Source organism: Camponotus floridanus, unplaced genomic scaffold, assembly GCF_003227725.1.
Source record: "Camponotus floridanus strain SB8 unplaced genomic scaffold, Cflo_v7.5 scaffold30, whole genome shotgun sequence".
In the NCBI taxonomy this organism is placed as follows: Eukaryota; Metazoa; Arthropoda; class Insecta; order Hymenoptera; family Formicidae; genus Camponotus; species Camponotus floridanus.
In genome coordinates, this window is record NW_020229437.1 from 462,179 (window position 1) to 481,581 (window position 19,403).

At 41.2% G+C, this 19,403-nt stretch overlaps 1 protein-coding gene across 1 annotated transcript; it reads right to left on the bottom strand.

Moving 5' to 3' along the window:
• Positions 1 to 9,374: 9,374 nt before the first annotated feature.
• Positions 9,375 to 18,221, bottom strand: LOC105254693 (netrin receptor UNC5C). Its single transcript, XM_011263528.3, has 13 exons — positions 17,574 to 18,221; positions 16,301 to 16,515; positions 15,757 to 15,970; positions 13,465 to 13,797; positions 12,796 to 12,963; positions 12,386 to 12,550; positions 12,082 to 12,117; positions 11,742 to 12,012; positions 11,493 to 11,641; positions 10,510 to 11,249; positions 9,981 to 10,372; positions 9,794 to 9,895; positions 9,375 to 9,706 (listed from the first exon to the last, which is right to left on the bottom strand). Exons 1-13 carry the CDS (start codon positions 17,632 to 17,634, stop codon positions 9,535 to 9,537), a joined length of 3,018 nt encoding a protein of 1,005 aa, XP_011261830.1. The 5' UTR covers positions 17,635 to 18,221; the 3' UTR covers positions 9,375 to 9,534.
• Positions 18,222 to 19,403: the final 1,182 nt, after the last annotated feature.

Genomic DNA, 19,403 nt, shown 5'->3' on the forward strand with positions numbered 1-19,403 from the left:
ATAAATTGCATATTCCGACAACTTTTTATAGTGTCGAGACCGCGGCGAGCCACATCCGTTCTCGTCGAGACCGTTTATTAGCCATTAGCTATTAACATTGCTATGCTTTCGAGTAATCTCGCCGCTCAACTCATGAATCTTCGAGGCGTGCACGAGACCAAGGGAAAGGTAACCGCGTGTATGCAAGAATAATGAAAAAAAAAAAGAAAAAAAATAGCGTCTCATGGTATCAGACATAGGATTCGCAGACTCCGAAGAGAGTATTAGATCTACTGAGAGAGTATTAGATCTACTGAAAGGGCTGCTCAGCCTTTTATACGTGCAGCTCGCACATTCGTGCGCGGTTAGTTGCGGCACGGATTAACGGTTACAGCCGCAGAGAGAGCGGTCTCGGAAAGAGAGACGAGAGAAAGAGAGAGAGAGAAGGATGCTGGAGGAGGAAGAGGAAGCTGCAATCGCGGATCCGCGAGTGAAAGAGAGATGGAGGAACGAGAGGAGAAAGGGCAGACAGTGCGGCCGGTTTAAATGCATTTGTATTTGCATTTACATCGGCCCGGCTAGCGGGTAACACGGCCGTGCGACCAAATTGCCACCGCGCGACGAGCGTAGCGGCGGATTCCTCGGAAATAACGTCGTAAATAAAGCGGCTCTATACTCGCGCGCGACCATACTCGCGTTGCGACTTTTTCGGTTCGATTCTTTTTCTCTTCGATTTTTCTCCGAGGAAGAAAGCACAGTCGGCGCGTAATCTACGGGAAGTCTCGCGCCGCCTACGACGGGGCGAACACGCACGCACGCACGCATGCAACGCGCCTGCAAATCTAAGGGAGACGAAAGAATGCGATAGCGCCGGGCTACCTCGGAATGTCCGGAGCGCATCGGACGTACCGAGCGATAATGCGATCCGGAGTCCCGCGAAGTCTCTCATTGAAGAAGTGCACGTGGTCACGGAGCGATACGATACGATCGGCGAGTAGGGGAGTTCCGTTCCGTTGTTTGCGCGTTTCAATTATGGTGGGCGAAAGTAAAGAAGGGAGGCACGAATCGGTGAGATTTTCGGTAAAGTATCTTTATGATAGTAATCGGGAATTTATGTAATATGTTTCTCTTGAAGAGATTCCCATTATACTTTTTTTTCCAAGAGTGTAATACTCACTTAACATGCAGTTAGATTCGCGTTAAGCCACGCGAAGAATCCCTCTCATGATGAAGTTTCTTGAAGAAGGGTCTGATGCGGAAACAATGAGAGGAAATGAAATTTTCACGATGGATAAAATCCTGGGTAAGGTGGTATCTATCGAGTATTCGAACGAATAAAATGAAAGCACGAGAGGTAACTAAAATAGGTTTCAGAAGAAGCAAGGAAACGAGATGATTTGATTGTTCGAAATTTTGAGTGCTCGAAATTAAAAACAGAAAGTGACAATATCTGGAAAAAATTATGAGTTTTATTAAATAAACGCAGTCGGAACCACGAGATTGCAACAAACGAAACTCGAAATATTGCCCGAAAAGATAGAGAAAAATTGTTGGCACTCAATCCATTAAACGATCTATTAGTTTTGACAAATAAATATAAAAAATTTTTACAAAATTAAAAAAATCTGCTCAAAAAAATTTACTCATTTTGATTAGTAAGATAATTAACATTCGCTACTTACATCTTTACATAACGACTTTTCTTGACGCAAGTGTACTAGTTTTTACCAAAAAAATACATTTTCTCTCTCTTGATAAACATCTTTTAATCTTATCTAAAGTTCTTGAAAAGTTATATTGGCGCTTACATTCGTCTTACCAACTGCCATACGAAGTGGCCTGCGTTGCAATCTTGACATTTTTCCTTACAACGACACCTTTCCAATTCATCTTGCGACAAGATGGTGCTCGGACTCTCCAACGGCAAAAATCGAGACATCTGGAGTGAGTTAGTCGCGTCCTATCTACGTAAAAGATCGAGCGGTTCTAACCAGGTTTTCGAGGACTCTGATACACGTGGTGCGACGTGTCCGCGTTCGAGGCAACAAGAGCGTTATCGAGAGCATCCTCTCCTCCTCTTATGGAAACGCGTCCGTGCGTTCGTGCCTCGTCCCACACGGGGGTGTTTGCTCCTTCTCGATTTCTTTCTTCTCGTTGTCATCCTCGTCGTCGGTCGAGATTCAACCTGGATACGGGACCGACAACGATATCGATACCGATGGTAACAAAGCCAGCGATTTATGGTGGCGATTTATTGCCGTATTTATAGCGGCCTCCAAGATCCTCCCCCGCCTATGTTACTTAAGTTCGCGCGTAGGGTGCTCTATGCTACGCGTATCGTGATAAAGAGAACGCTTTTTGAAATTCTCGACTACATCCTTGAACAAATAGAAGCGATAAAAAGCCTTGAATACGAGAAAGCACGATATCTTCAACTTGATACTATTTCAAACACATCAAAAGTTATCGAGCCGCTATTAATACATAATACGAACATTCCGCCAGTCCCAATCGACGAACGATATATGCATCGACGAATTACGCGAAACCACGATGAATTATCGGCATCATTGCGGTTTGCAGCGTTGTAAATGGAGTATACGCTCGTAGAGATAGATACGTGGCCATTCATTAAATTTAATGCGCATATGGTCGGCACATATCAATTACCCACTTGAATTTAATATGTGAATTTCAATTTATGTATAACGTCACCAAGTGCCCGGCAGACAAAATTCGAAGGCTATTGTGCGTTTATCGCAATTGTCAACTGTGCTGAATCGTCCATCATCCCTTTTTACGCTTCTCCAAGTATCGTAATGGCAAGATTTAAAACGATTTGACTCTTGACATATCGCGACGTCGTTGTTATAGCATGAACGATTTGTTCCATTTCGATATGATTTTGATCGGACCTTTTTTCGCCAAGTGTCGCCTGACATGTACATCCTCACCGTCTGACGTTTGGCGGTCGTGTAGAGGATGACGGTCGATTCTTCAGAAACCGGAACTAATCTCCGCGGTACGACAGTCGGTTCTTCACTGTCAGCGTCTAGGGAATGCGATACTGGAGCATGGAACCCGCCGGTGCGTGTCTTTCGACGTTTGTTCTCTCCCTTCATCTATCAGTATCAGATCATGAAACTTTTTTCAATTCCTCGTCCCTCTGACAGCTATCGCTTCTACGAGAAACCTTGAAATAGAATCGCGACAAGAATCTGTACAAAAAGTAACGTTATTTATCAAATCTGGTGCACAGCTAAAGATTATTGGAGTTTTCCAATGAAATATCTCTCTTTCTCTCACTTCACCGCTTCAAATATTATATTTTATAAAATATGATGATATTGCATGATAAGATTATATTAAAATTATCTACAGCATATTATTCTAAATTTTGCAAAATTATTTATTAATTTTGGTATTATTAAATTACCATCATTCATCGTTATGAAATTTTGGAATCGTATTTCGATACAAAAGAAAAAAGGGAGAAAAAAGAAAGAGGGAGTTAAAGATATAATTAACAAATACAATTTGAATTCTCGTTGCGCTTTTTACTTTCAAAATTGGCTCGGAAGAGGATAAAATAAAACAATGAATAAAAAAACGAATGGATTCAAATTAGTATGCACATGCACGGAACTTTAAAGTTAAAACCGGTACGAAATTGCATTTGTGGAACGACGAGAGGCGCGCTGGCAATTTGTTAATTCGAAACATCGTCCAGTAAAGGGGACGAGCAGCATGATTGTGTCATTAACAGCGAAAAAGCCCACGACGAACGGTACAATATGTAGCGATATTACATTTTTAATATTACATGACCAATTGGGGATCGAGAGAACATGTTTATGCATGAATCCACCTGTTAAAATGCGACGCGTACTGACACAATTTATGTTTGATAATTAATGCCATTCCGCGAGATAGAAGTGCATGGAAATGAAAGCGAAATGAATTGCATTATTAACATGACGCATTCATAACTGACGATCGGAGAATCGAACAATTGCGCTTTTTGCTATCTGAAAGAAAGTTATTAGAATATCATGTATTCAGATTTCATGTATTTAACTGTCGAGCCGGATTTTTTTTCCTATGATCTTTATTCATTATATTTTCAATTGAAAATCAAGTGAAAAGCTTAATGAAGAAAAGTCAAGACGACAAAAAAGCTACAATGCAAAATTGCATGAAAGCTAAAGAAGAGACGCTGACAATCTCACGAGCGAGATCCAAGTCTTAAGATCGAGCCATGCATATAAGAGATATGAGAATGATTTGTTAATACGATAAATTATACCATCAGCATCAGACGCTAAGAAAGAGTGCCACTTTTGAAGAGAAAAGAAGAAGAGAATAAAATTCCGTTACATACAAGTCAGATAATCGTCTTTTGATTCAGCTTTGAGTTATAGATCATGTCGACCATACTTCATTGCCGCTATGCATTGAAGTCATTGAACTACCCAGCAATAGAACATTTTTTTATTTTTAATTGCACGAGTGGTGCAATTGCCAATTGTACGAATGGAGAACACAAGAAAAGAAGAAACGCTAACCATTGCGGTATGATTTCAATGCCTTAAAGGTTAATCAATTGTGGCCATTCACTCCGATATAAAATCACTGTGATTATGCGCGTTTCTAAAAGAAGACACTAAACAAAATGTGAGTTTTTCTTCTTTCTCTATTCGATCAGTAAAGTTCAGAGATTAACTAACAGTTTCCTCGAGTTAAATGCTACTTAGAAACTTCGATGTTCTCTCGACTGTGTTATCCGGCGATAGTTTAAGAACGTAATTACTCGATACACTTCTCGATGTAACTAACGTTTAAAGTTTGCTTTAATTCAATTTAAGGAAATGCGAGAAGACGCTGATTTAATCGGCACTTAATGTTTTAATTAAGATAACCATAATATTAAAGAGTGACAAAAAATTACAATAATGTTTTTCCTAATATTTAATAGTTATATATTATTTTACGTCTTTTTTTCCTACGATAAGATTGGAATTCAACGGAATCTAATAATCTCTATATTTAATTAGATTGTAAGACGTATAAATATACTTGTGAAAAGTAGTGACCAGAAACTTCTTACGATTTACGTGACAGCGACGTTCGCTTAAGCGCAGTCGTAGCGGACGAGATTGCGGCGATTCTCGTCCGCGCGCGCTGTAAACTTCTGTTAATTAAGCGCCGGATTTAATTCGATGCGCGGGGTGCGTCCGGGGGCCGCAATTTTCCGCGAATCGTCATTTATCGGGGCCAGCCTGCAAGGGTTATGCAAATTACGCCGCTGGCATAATTCAGCACCGCCGCGCCGGCAGCTCGTCGCTGTGCGGATTAAAGTCGGGCGTTCCCATGCAAATGTCTCGCGCAGATTGCTACGGTTCGAAGGAAGACGCGCGGTGACACGAGCAAATCAAGACATTGATACTCGCTTACCGCCGTGAAGGGAATAGGATTACGAGTTGAACAAATTCGTTGAGCTTGAAATATTTCACTGTCTTGGTACATGCGTACATTACAATGCTCTCTCGTTGCTTCTGTAAGACAACAATGATACATATTAGAATATCAACAGCAGTTTATGATTGATTAATTTATAAATTAAATTAGATTAAATTAAATTAAATGAAATTAATTATGCTTGCGTAGAGAAAGACTACAAAAGTGTCAAAAAATATTATGTAAAATTTCCTTTCAAGTTGAAACAAAAAATCTTAAAAAAAGAAAAACGTGATAAAGAAAGAAACGCTTATTAAAATATATAATAATAATAATATACAATAATAATATATAATAAGATATAATATAATAATAAAAAATACACAAATATTTTTGAGATATTTAATAGTGACACAACTTGTTGCTTTGTTCTATTAGAATTTTACTATCCTATAACCGTAGATGACATGGAAATAAGGTACACGTGCGCGTAAAATCAAAAGATACAACTTGGATACTTATATCTCGGTTTTTTTTATAGTACCATTTCATGAAATCGTATTCTTGTTCGATAACAATTTCAGCGCAAAATGTACCGCGGATACGCGAAATACGCGCGAAATTTACTGCCCTTTAGTCGCGGATGTCGTGGAATTCCGCGACGAAATTGTTTCGGAACTATGTGGCTAGCTTTTTGTTTCGGTAGCGCTACAAAAATCCTGGCGAACGACAGTGAAAAAATGCTCTTCTTCCTTTCGCTGCCGTTTTGGCGGTGGTTTCCGCTCCGGGAATTTCCGCTCGTCGCAAAACTTTCTCGTCGACACGTACACGCCTGCATATGCGAACGGTTTTTCGAACATTTTTAATACCAGCTGCTGTGCTAACGAGTTAACTTGATAAATGGCAATATTCCCCTCTTATTATTACATCGCTATTTCATCGCGACTGGTATCTAAATTTTCAACACCGTCATGCCTTTAATTATATGAAACATATTTATCATATATTCGTATAATAATAAACATAGGCATGATATATAGATAATATATTTTAGAAAATATAAAACGCAATATCGGAAATATAATGAAAAAATGTAATTAGGAAGGAAAATATTATTAAAAGAGATAGAGATAAAGAGAAATATCTTTTGAGAAAAATATAATAAAAAAAATATAACGAAAGAGAACGACATACAGGACGATAAAAAATGATATTTAGTGATATCAGATGGCATTTAATTTAGCCTAACATATTTCTGTTTCGTTTAAGCGAGAGGGGTTTAAAGACGTGCATAAGTTGGTTAATTTATTCGACACGCACAATTCTTTGCCACATCGGTGGCTGTTCGTAATTTCAGTTTTCGTCATTTACGATTGGATTCCCCGGGGGCGCAATCCGCGATAAGATCTCAACTACCTCCACATCCTTCACGATCTTCCTTTCGTTAGCGCACGCGGTAATCTTCCCTCGTTTGAAACGGTCGTATACCCTTCTTATCCTCGGGATCCTCCTTCATTTCCTTTCGACGAAAAGTAATTATTTGAAAGACGATATACCGACGGGTTTTGCGTTACACGCACGGTGACTTGTAATACCTTGATATACTGACCATGATGTACGCACCATTACTCGGCAAATATATGCACGTTCTGTTATGATCACGTTTTATTACGGATAGGTTCACTTTTTGACAGTTGGAGTACGCACTTCTAATTTTTAATAAGATCGCATCGTGAAAAAAAATATCTCTCATTAATTAGTTATCATCATTCAAATCTCAAAATCTTTATTGTATTCTTTTCAAAAGCAAATGCTTCCATTCTGATCTTAATATCAAGATTTATGATTTTACATATGTATGTATATTAATTATTATGTGTCATTAATATGTTTTTGTTGGATCTTTTTATTGGAGTAAAACTTAATTCTAAACCAAATGCGTAAATTTGTAGTTGAAAACACTGGCAGATGTGTTGTACTTGGTCGCCTCGCGTAAGCCTACGGCATAAATTAATGACTTTACCAGGCACACGGGTACAAAGTCGATTCCACGTCATTCGATCGCGATATGTCTGGACGATTCATAAGCCACCCTCGAGCGGTATTCTCGCGCGGCGTGGGTGTTTTGTACGTACGGTAGCCGGGGTCCGGTGCAGTGCGTTGCGCGTGTGCGTGACTTCGCGGTGCGTTAACGGAAGCGGGTAAAGCGCCGCGCGTACAATCTGATTGGACGATCCTTCTCGTAATTGCCTGTAGATCCCAATCGCGATTAGTTGGAAAATTAATACGATACTGTGTCTGCGCGATTTATGTGACCCACCCGTGGATTACGCATGAATCGTGACCCGTGCGCAACATCGTATACAACGCTTCAAGATTTGTCGAAAAGAACGCAAATCCTCTTTATAAATGTTAACGCTGTCGAGTGTGTGTCTTGAAATGTCATATCACGGTTTTTTATTCCGAGATCGTTTACGAAATAAGAATTATATTGATTTATTATCAAAATAAATCATAATATTAATTAATATGTTTCTAAAATGATTAAGTCGTTTATGATTTATAGTTAGTTAAATTCTGTTATTAATTTCATATTAAATGCAAGAAGTATATTTTTATCGCAGATTTATTCAAAATTTAATTAATATACCAAGATTTTTTCTTTTGACCTTTTTTTTTGCCGATTAATATTATAACATTTAGATTCGCGCAAGAAAAAGAAGTGACATTTTAATATTACTAAGTATCTAATGATATACCTGCGCATTCATCCATCGCATCATAAATGACAGAAAGAAGCGAAAAATAAACAAAGGCGAGAGAGAAATAAAATAGCGAAAATTCGCGAAAAAAAGAGAGAAAAATATCGAGCTCATGGTTCACGAATCGCATAACGATTAAAGGGTGGCACCGATGAGTCGGGTCAACAGGCATTGTCCGGTGGAATTGCCACCAACGGGCCCCTGTGATTAAATGCTACCGTCCCTCTGCCTCTCATCCTTCCAAGAGAAATCGGAGAGGAAACGAGAGGAGAGAGAGAAGAGGAGGGAGGGGGAGGGGAGAAGAGAGAGAGAGAGCAACTAATACGAATGATAAGAGGAAACCGGTGGCGGAAGGGAGATGATAGAGGAAGCAGAGGGATATGTACATACCTATATGAGGGCTGCTGGCTCTGCCATCCGTACTTGCATACCTATACCTTGCCGAACCTCTCGACCCTTACCCCTATACGGAGACGAGATAATGCCCATTGTTTCGAGCATCCTACGCATCCCTGGTTCAAGACATGATACCTGGAAGCCTTCCTCGAATGCTTGCGTCGCGATACGATACGTCTAAATGGCATCTAAATACCTGCCTATCCACAACTAGATCCTCCAGCGGACTTCCGCCTTCCGTTCGATTTTGCACGAGGACCACAAGATAACTGACGACGATCGGTATTCAGATGCAAATTAGGCATATGCGGCTATGAATGTCATCTGAAATTTCTGATCCTCTCAAGCGCTCCGTTATTGTTTGTTAAAGACCGTTTCATTAAATAATATTCGCACTAATTATCCAATGCAATTAGTTGAAAACAAATTATATTATTGATACTAATTTTAATAATAATAATAAATCAATTATAAGAAAGAAAATTTAATATAAAAGAGAAAATTTTTGTTTAATAATTAATAAGGTATATCTGGAATTGTTCTTCAAAATATATAATAATATTAAAGAATTTTCTTTCTAAAATATATTTGATTTTGTCGATAAAAACGTTATATAAATGAAAATGATTTATCCTAAATTTTATTAATAATATATTATCTCCATTTAATTATCTAACAGAAATAAAGGATGAAATAATGACGTACTTTTAATTTACAGATAAAAAGAATTATACAATGAGGGTAAAAGAATATTGCATGATACAGTAATATTTGTTGTAAACGACTTTTATGTACAAATATTACCAATGTTTATACAACATAGTTCTACGTCCATTTTGTTAATACCGTATAATGACTATTCTATTTACAAAACTTTTGTCTCTCGTGTTATAAATTTGAGTATCATTTATTTGTGGCAGTGTAAATCTTTTATAATCTTTTAGATCCATGGCCCCAGACGACTCTCGAGTACGTTAGCCGCGTCAACGCGTCCCATCAGTCTTAAGTGATTCAATAAATCTGCTAGAGCTGTAGCTTCGCGATGTCTAGCTTCCCATAAGTCCAAGATATGTTCCGTTGGACTCGCCTTCGTCGCAAAATAGTCGACATATCTGTTAAAATGTTACGCCGGTGTAAATTTATTCTGCAAATCCACCAAAGAGAGATAGCTTGCAAAAGATTTTTACTTTAAAACTTACCGATCTACTTGTAATCTTTGAGCCAACATCCGCCAATCATTTCCACGTGCGCTTGGCGGATCCAGACACTGGCATAATTGCTTTCTAAGCGTTTTAGAAAATCTACAGCAAATCGAAATAAAATTTCATCGATTTTATTATATCTTAATTAATTTCGCTCTCTTTTAAATTACAGATAAAGTAATACCTAAAGGGTCTCGGAACAACGGATTCTGTGGATCTTGTCGAATTTTTTGTCCGTAAGACAACTGAGGATTCCGTCTTATTGGCATTTCTCTTTCCACTCATATTATTCCTTTTCACAAGATCAAGATCAATCCTAAGCAGCAAGCATTGATCTTCGAAGCCGCGTTGACAAGCACGAAGCTCGAAGCCGAGTCTAAGCTCGCCGACAATTTTTTCTATTCTAAAAGAACGCCGGATACTGATCCTCGAGGATGCCCAAATACGCCGATAAGGTACTTCCAGTCGCTCGGCAAAACCGCTCTCTCTGTCTTCGAGATCGATGCGAAGCGAAGTGCCACTTGCACGAAATCCAAGGGTCCCATGATCAATGTGAGTGCTACCTAAACGACGTTCCTACAAAAAGAACATAGCTCAAAATGACAAACGCAAAAAAAGATTCATTATACGAGCTATGTTCTTTAGCATATAACGTTGTAATTTCTAACGCATGTTTATGGTAAACATGCAAATTTCAAATATTTTGAACTCACCTGTTCGCTCACGAGCTTGAATGATGCTTTGGTGTCTTCGAACACGCGGCATCTGACGTGATCGCGTTCGCGAGATAAGAAAACTGCCACGCAGAGCCGTTTCACGGCCAATCCAGGCGCGACTACCGAATTTTCTCCAGCAACTGCGTAAACACTGGGAGTTTCCGTGACGAGGAACACCCCGGCATGATCGAGCTGCGCGAATGGTTGGCCAGGCATATTCGTTGGATCACCGCCGAGCATCAGTATCTTACGCCAGGTTGTCACGGACGTCGAACCGTTCGAGCTCATCGATGAGCTCGTGGAGTTGTTTGAGCGAGTCTCTAGATCGATCTCCGCGGACCACAGACTTAGCTCCCAGTTTCCGGTTCTCAATTCGGCGCAATGCTCGAACTGAAGGATCACAGGCTTCACGAGATCGATACCTGCGGGTCCACAGGCCACTACCGCGGACAGCAAAGTGAGTCCAGGTGGAAGATTCGGTCTAAAGGAATTTTCTCCTAAAACGGCGAGATGTAAACTGTGTCGACGACCACGTGGAATCGCACCTTCCGGCACAGACATCGAAACGCCTACTTCAGGTACGACCAGAAGAGCACCTTGCTCATCGATAATGGCTTTTACGATAAAGCCACTACCATCATCCGTCGCGGATCGCTCGTTCTCATCTGGTCTTTCATCGTCGTCCTGTTCGTCATCGTCTTCGTTTGTGCTTTCAGGATTCGCTTGATATGTCGAGCCTGAGATTATATAAATATAATTCGTCATAGAGGTAAGGAACATTCATCTGTGCGCGTGGAAAAGATAAATGTATTTAAATTTATGGATTATTTTGATGATGTTTTTTTAATTTTTCTTTAATTGAATAAGAGATCCGAGTTATTCATTTCTGTTTGTAGAATTATTTTGCAAAAGAGTAGATTTATCGAAACTGATTGTATAAGGAGCTTTCGTGTTCTGAAATTTATTCGGGAATTTCTTACGAGAAGATCGTCCCTCCTCATTATCCGATATGCCGCGTCCTCGCTGCGAATTCTTGCAAGAAGACCTAGTTACGGAGGAGCTCGGCGATGGTCTCGTTGTCGACGGTAATGACAATTGCGGAACGTCATAATGATGCTCGGAACAGGATCTGCACATTGCATCAGCGCATCATAAAATTATGTAGATGTAACCGGATACTGATTTATCGTGTACCGTGTTCTCATTATTTTGATTGGAAACAGGTATACCTGGGTAATCTGACGGCGTTCGATTCGTCGATTACATGTTCGAGACGCCTATCGTTAGTCAAGACGGAGCGTTCGTTCTTAGAGACGACTGACTTTGCGAGATCACCCGGACGACGAAAGTCTAATCTCGCAACACCGTACAACGCTTCCATTCTTTCTTTTCGGCGCATTAGACGAACGAAGAAAATTGTCGTTACGGCCAAAATTATCGCGGCTAAGCTTAAAGTGATCCACAGTGCGAGAATGTTTCTGTAATCGACTGCTCTAGTCGCTAGAAGAAAAAATACTTTTTTTCTCTGGAAAACGAAAGTCGAACAAAATAATTAAATCCATTCTTTACCTTCCTTGAATACTCTTGGACCATCTTGTCCGAGCGCTGCATATAACGAGGAAAGAAATATTTTAATCTCTATCCCATACATAATTTTACATCAAGATTACGTTTAGAAGAATCAACTATTTTGGGACATCTTTAAAAATACTTCAACTTCACTCATCTCAAGCATTTTATCGATGAATCATCGCGCATGCGAATAGCAATCGAATGCGGGGCGATTAAAAGAACCGCTCGTCCCAAATAAATCGTTAGCATCAAACGCGAGTCACGAAGAACAATAAGAAACAGAAACTCGGCTGGAGCTCACCATTACATCGATCCGTGGAGCAGGACTCGACGATGACGTCCTTGCCTTGACAGGAACGACCGCCGTTGCTCGGCGGGGGGTCGTTGCAGGATCTCCTTCTTACCCTCGAACAATCAGGACCGCATACGGACCACGAGGACCAAGTTGACCATCTGCCATCAACCGCTGTATGCAACGGGGTGAAATTGAAAATCTCGATTAAATTGCGATCATCTGATTTGCGTGCCAGCGAAAGAATAGATACATCTGTATCCGCGTATCTTGATCAGGACACCCATTTACAACGCAACAAGCGTCTAGTACATTTCAATATAGGGCGTGTTTGTTAATTCATGCTCTATAACAATTCGCGCAATGTTGCTCTATATTATTTTACGTGCTGCGTGAATGAGTCTTTGTAGTTTACCTACCAGGGCAGGAAGGATTGCATTCTACCCTTTGTGTGGCTGGTCCTGGGCACGTTTGACCGCCGTTGATTGGAACAGGATTTGTACATGTTCTTGTCCTCTTTTGTACGCCTCTACCGCAGCGAACGCTGCACTCTGACCACCCGGACCAGGACGACCACCCGCCGTTCACTGGAGAATGGATCGGGAAGAGAGAAAAAAAAAATATCGACGAAATTAAAACGGGAACAAATAACATCTTGTTATGTCCCGCGGCTTGAACGGGCCAAGACATGAATGATTTGCTTATCCAATGCAACGTCAATTAAAAATAAGAAAATCAAAGTTTAATCACCGTGAAATCTGCAAGCACATCGACTTCGAATTTAGTTCGTGACAAAGAGGTATGAATCTGCGATACAGATATTGATTACACAATTCTTATCTCGAGAATACAATATAAAATGTAAATAAGTAGAAAAAGTTCTGGCAGTATATAAAAAAAATAATATAAAAATAGACATATGACAAATAGAGAATAGAGAAAACAAATTTTATACATGATAAACTGATAGCTAGATAGAGAAGCATAAATTCTTTAGCACTTTTACTTATTCTCGATTGTCGAACATTTTTAAACCACATCCGTTATTTGCTATTATTTGTTATAGATAGATAAATAAAATTGCTTACCATAAATCGTGAGCACTGCCGGTTCGCTGACCCTCCTCGCGGCGAGGTTCTCGGCAACGCACGAGTAGTTCCCTTGATGCCTCAATTCGGCCTCTCCGAGGAGTAAATGTCCATCGGCGGATTGCACGAAGCCGGACGCAGATATCTCGTTGGGATCCGCATCGGAGGAGGCGGAAGCGGCGCCGGCGGCCGTCGTCTCGAGAGGCGAGCCGTTTCTCAACCAATAAACCTTCGGCGTCGGTACACCCAAAGGTGGCGAACATCGCAATTCCGCGTTGCGACCGACTTCCACCGACAGCGAGTACGGCGGTGACAGGAAGTGCTTCTTCAGATCTACATCGGCCGCGATACCAGGCGGTTTTTTAATATTCGCTCGGGAAACACGGTCGGGAGGATGAATGAGAGGAGGAAAGAGTGGTGCTCAGTGATATTAGGGGGGCGCGTATAAACGCGAAAGGGCTTTTACGATTTTGCCATCAGAAAGGCGGAAAAAGATTTGCGGCGCGAGACCCACGGAACGCATAACGGCGGTCATTCGTTCAACGTGGCTATCCGTCGCGGCATTATTTGCCACGCCACGTCCGCGCTCAAAAAGCGAGGCTTTCATATCGCCCCCGCTGAAGAGCGTAAGCACCGGCCCAAGCTCGGCGTATAGTATACCACGATGCAGCGGTTACGCGCTTTAGAAACTGCCGGAATTCTATGCCATGGTACGTAGACCGGACTGATGGATGATACGTCCGGCATCACAAAGTCCGCGTTATGGACCATCTACGAATGCATCACTTTAAATGCATTTATCTTGTCTGGCTTCAAGATTTCCTCGTGTGATGCATCGTAAGTCAAACACAAATTTAATACGTTACTTTATCTTCGCTTTTATTTTTGAAAATTTAATATTTTTCTCCATTCACATAGACTCGCGTACAAATGACTCCGAAAGTTATTTCTATCTTGTGTGCATTTACGTGAGCGATAACTTTTATTATTTCGAATTTTGATAGTGCCGAATAAACGGCAATAACACGCTTAACACGCGATTCATCTTCGTAGTCTACATCATTGTCATCTGCAAATGCATTATATATGAGCGCAAAAAAATTAAGTGTTAACACACGCGAATAATTGAATCGCTTACTAAATTAATCGCCTGCACTTCGTTCATTCGAAAGTAGAATAAGATTGTTGTGCAGGGAATTGTCCTGTGGCGCGTCGCGTATCCATCGATTCGATCGGCATCATGGATTCAATTTCGAAAGCGCGTCTGCTTTCTGTTTGAACGCAAATACCGATTTAATTTTGCATCCTGTTTGCCACGCTTATTTGCGCGGGATAGTGCGACTCGAAATGTCTAAATGAAAATTGCTCTTGCACTACACCTTTTACGAGGCGCCCAATCCCAATGCAATCGTATCGTTATTGGAATTCCATACACGAAATACCAAAATACACTTTTCATATGGCTTAACTCGATGTATATGCGACTTTATTTTAGCTTTGATAACCGACGAGTGTTCCGCATTGAATGACAGAGATTGTACATCGTTTCCTCTCTGAAAAAAACGCAGCGCTATTCCGAGGCTTACGCGTCTGTCGTTTCGTTTGCAATAGAATATCGATTAGATTTTGTATTCGATTTGCGCGTCACACAGGACACTTGATGAAAACCGAATCGCTCACTCTGTTACTTTAATTTGTTCCATCTTCCAGCTCATTGCAAAATGTGAAAGTAAACTTTACATCGAATACTGCGCGCTAAAAGTCTTTACGCGCGTTACAAAAATCATATTAATGAACTTATTATATAAGTAGTATAATGGAATAACTAAAATTGCTTATCGTACATTTAATAAAATATAATTTTTGTACGAGACATTTCTGCGGAAGATATTTTTTTACGTGCAAGTAAAATTATACAGAAGAAAAATATCGACAAAAATATAATTTAAAATTACATATATTACAATATCGCTCTACGAATATAATAAGCTTCCCATAAATTTATAATAATCCATTTTTACGTTCCAAACTAGAGTAAATTACGAGGTCTTTGTTACTATTGTTCAAAGGCTTCGTGCTTCCCCTCGTTTTAGCGTGAGCGAAAATGACGTAATCTCCTGAGTTGGAGCACATCGTGTAACGCGAAAATGAGCGACGGTCATTACCGCAACGAGAGAAAAAAAGAATCCTTTCGTTACACCGGTAAAGAATCATTCAAAGAGAATCGAGGGGGAGGACAGGGAATATATAGGATGACAGGGAGAGAGACAGAGTGGAGGACTCTCTACTTACAGGCGACCTCAACCGTAGCGGGCTGCCCTCGAATTTGACCTGGTCCCGACCATGCCACGCACTCGCACTTGAATCTCTCTTTCCCGAAGTACTCCTCGACCTCGTTCCTCGTCACGTTCAACTCGACCTCGACGACCCTCGTTCCAGTACGAGGGTCGACGAAATCCTGCTGCTGCGAACGTTCGGCCCGGTCGCCGTTGCAGCGAAAATACACCTGCGGAAAAGAGCCGGTGGAGCGTGCAGTTTCGCATGCCGTGAAAGAAACAACTTGTCTTCGTTAAATTGCGGCTAAGTGGGTAATAAGAACTTGGAGAGAGGAGAGAGTTGTGCACAAAACTTGAACCGAGAAGGAAATAAAGACAAAGGTGTTCTGCGAAAAGGAGCATTGTGCGAAAATGATACTCTCGTGAATCATGTAGTACAAAGTAGTAGCTGTACGGGTAACGAGAAAATGTATGTAATAAAGTAACGAATCATCGTAAAAAACATCTCGTGAAAAGAGGTACGAATTACAACAGAAATTGTTACAAGTGCAATGCGTTACCTGAAGAGCGTGCGCGGCGCGACAATGCAACGTCGCCGGTTTCCCTTTGATGACAAACGTGTCGACGGGCTCCGCCAAGAAAATCGGCAGGGAACCACCAGCGATGAGATCGGTATCGCTCGTTATAGTCGCGGTCTCGTAGTCACCGTAATCATAATCTTCGACAGGATAACTCTCCTCGTCATCTTCCTCTGCGTCATCCTCTTCCTTCGTACCTAGCGAGCAACGCATACGCTTATCCCTCTTGCGCGAGCGGAAAAAATCGATAATTCAACGCGATTCATTCCGTTAATCCGATAAAGCCATCAGCATAATCCTTCCTGACAGCATTATCCGTACGTTCCCAAATTTTTCATATCGAATCGATTGAATTAAATCGTCGCCGCGAGGCTCGCTCTTGGTCCATCGGGGGGATTAAAGCCGCGTCACCGCGATAAAGAGAAACGGCGATGTGTTCGAGACGTTATCGGATTACTAATGGTGCATTACCGGATCCGATAACGTGTCGAACGTTTATTTCCACTCGTCCTTTCCTGAAAATCCATCTATCGCTATCCGAAGACGCGACATTCGCGGCGCGATATATTTAGACGTCGAGTCGGATACGATGTAGGACGTAGTAAAACAAGCTTAACGATACGTAGCGGATTTTACATCGTGTATCAACCCCACGTTCACGCTTACATCTCGCGGACTTTAGGCTTCGTGTTCGCCGTCCCGCTTCTAAGCCCCCGCGGGAACTTTATTACACCCCGAGAACGATCGCGCCTCTCTTGTTTGACTCGTCGCAGTAAACCAAGCACCGGCGGACGATGATTACCCCCGCTGTCACACTCATGAGAAAACATGTCACGATTCGCAACGAGGGGCTTTCGCGAGGAACGCGAGGCGTAAATTTACGCCGCGATTCGAACGGCTGTGCACGTTGGTCGGAAACGAGTTAAAATGAATTTTCGGTCGTCGCGGAAGCGCCGACGTTGCAATAATAGCTATTGGTATTTAGATCGATTTGTGCACTTAACAATATAACATGACACGTATATAACATATTTTTTATGACGGACAATATTACGTTTTATTTCAAATAATCAACATGCGCGAGATGCAGTCGTATTTTACACACACAAGTGCTTTTTTAAGATAATTGAACCTTAACATTTTGAAGATATTTAAGACATTTAATAGATTGATTAAGACATTTAATAGATTGATTAAGACATTTAATAGATTTTAATAGATAGACATTGTCACATAAATCTACTCCGTTACTTACTTTGGAGCGTACTGGCAAGACGAAGAAGCATTAAAAGAAGAATACTGATCCTCAGCTCCATCGTTGCTTCACATTTCACTCAAATCGGCGTTTTATTTGATGCCACAAACAAATTTCATGCCCTACTCTGACACGTCTTACTAGCGTCGCGCTTGTTATCACTCTCAAAGGATTTTGACGTCATCACCGATGATTACTGTGTCATTTAAAATCCTGTAGAATTTCAATAAATATCCGCAATACACAGTCGTGCATCATCACCGGCGGCTCGTGTATCAGGACAGATCGAATTTGTCATTGATCGAAGAATAGAAACAAGCCCGATCGATTGTTCGCACGCGAGATCCATATGGTAGATCCAACGATCGAGCGTCATATTTATAACCGTGCGTTGCAACTTTTCAATTTGCAAAAAAGAGATCCGAAAAATACCATGGATAATTAGTCGCGGCTCATCTCGAAGGCTACATGACGAATCTGAACGAGGGTGCTCGCACTTGCATGGTTGCACTCGCGTTTGAGCGTGCGAACGGGAGGGGACACGTGACCGGTCTCGAAACTCCCCTCGTACACAATAGCGAGCGAAACAGAGGGAAACGAGGGATTCGCTAAGGAAGGGTGGCTGCACGATGCTCGCGGGTCGGCACGCGGTGGACGACTGAACTTGCCGACGTGCGCGCACCTCTATATATATACATATATATATATACATATATATATACGTCTCACTTCGATACCGACGCTCTTCTTCATCCCCTTGTCGTCGGGGGTGTTGCTGCTGCTGCTACTGCTGCTGCTGCTGCTGCCAGTGGTGGCGGTATCTGCGGCGGCGGCAACGACGACAACGACGACGGCGACGGGGATGATGGTGGTGGTGATGGTGGTGGTGGTGCTTCCGATGCCGGAGGCTGCCCTTTCTTCCAAGAATGTTCTCCTTCCGTGCTGAACGATGATCGACAGATAACTCTCTTGATATATATATCCATCTGACTCTTACATTCGTCTTCACAAAAGAAAGTCGTTTATTTCTTAACATGTTTATCGAATTTTAAATTTAGTTCAAAAAATATACGAGCTGTTTTTTCTTTTTTTTTTTTTTAAGAAAAATAGATTAAATTGTATATAATTGTATATAATTCCGAATAAAAATAATTAGAGAATTAAGCGATTTTTGTTGAGAATATATTTTGAAGAAATATATTTTTTCAAAATATATTTTTATATGTATGTATGCAAAGAAAATGTATATAACCAATTTGTATAACGTTAAAGAGAATGATCGTGAAGAGGAATTTATCGCTGTAATACTTCAACTCTTTATCGTATCGGAACACCGATGACATAATCGACAACGATCAAAGTCGGGAATGAAAGCATGATTGAGGGTCATTTATTTCTTAACTAAGATCCCATTTGTGGCTGGGACATCTTCTCGGATAAAGTCAGGTACTTATTGCCTCGTCGGGGAGCGTATTGTTGTGCTCGAAACGTCGATACGTCCGTTCCTTGACGATTCAATATTCATCCACCCCTTCATTCATGGCACGTCGTAAAGCTAGCGCTGTTAGCATCGAGGTCATTGTTATCGTACCTCGTCTACTGCCGAGATGCTTTGGTAAGGATCGAATGGATATCACTCGAGCATCCTCTTGACGGAGAGGAGGATCCTTGCGGGAACATATGGGATTTCCTACGGTCGATCACTGCCGATCCGCTCGAACGTGAAATCGAATTCAACCGCGAGGACGAGTTCTAGACGCGTCGTCGCGGCGACGGCCCTTTAACCTCACGACTTCGTACGAAGATGGGTGTAACGGTAAACGAGTTTCC

Coding starts and splice junctions, on each gene's coding strand:
- LOC105254693 (XM_011263528.3), bottom strand. CDS start 17,634: ATGGAGCTGAGGATCAGTATTCTTCTTTTAATGCTTCTTCGTCTTGCC. Junction 16,516..17,573: donor TCTTGCCAGTACGCTCCAAA/GTAAGTAACGGA, acceptor GTTGCTCGCTAG/GTACGAAGGAAGAGGATGAC. Junction 15,971..16,300: donor GCGCCGCGCACGCTCTTCAG/GTAACGCATTGC, acceptor TCTTTTCCGCAG/GTGTATTTTCGCTGCAACGG.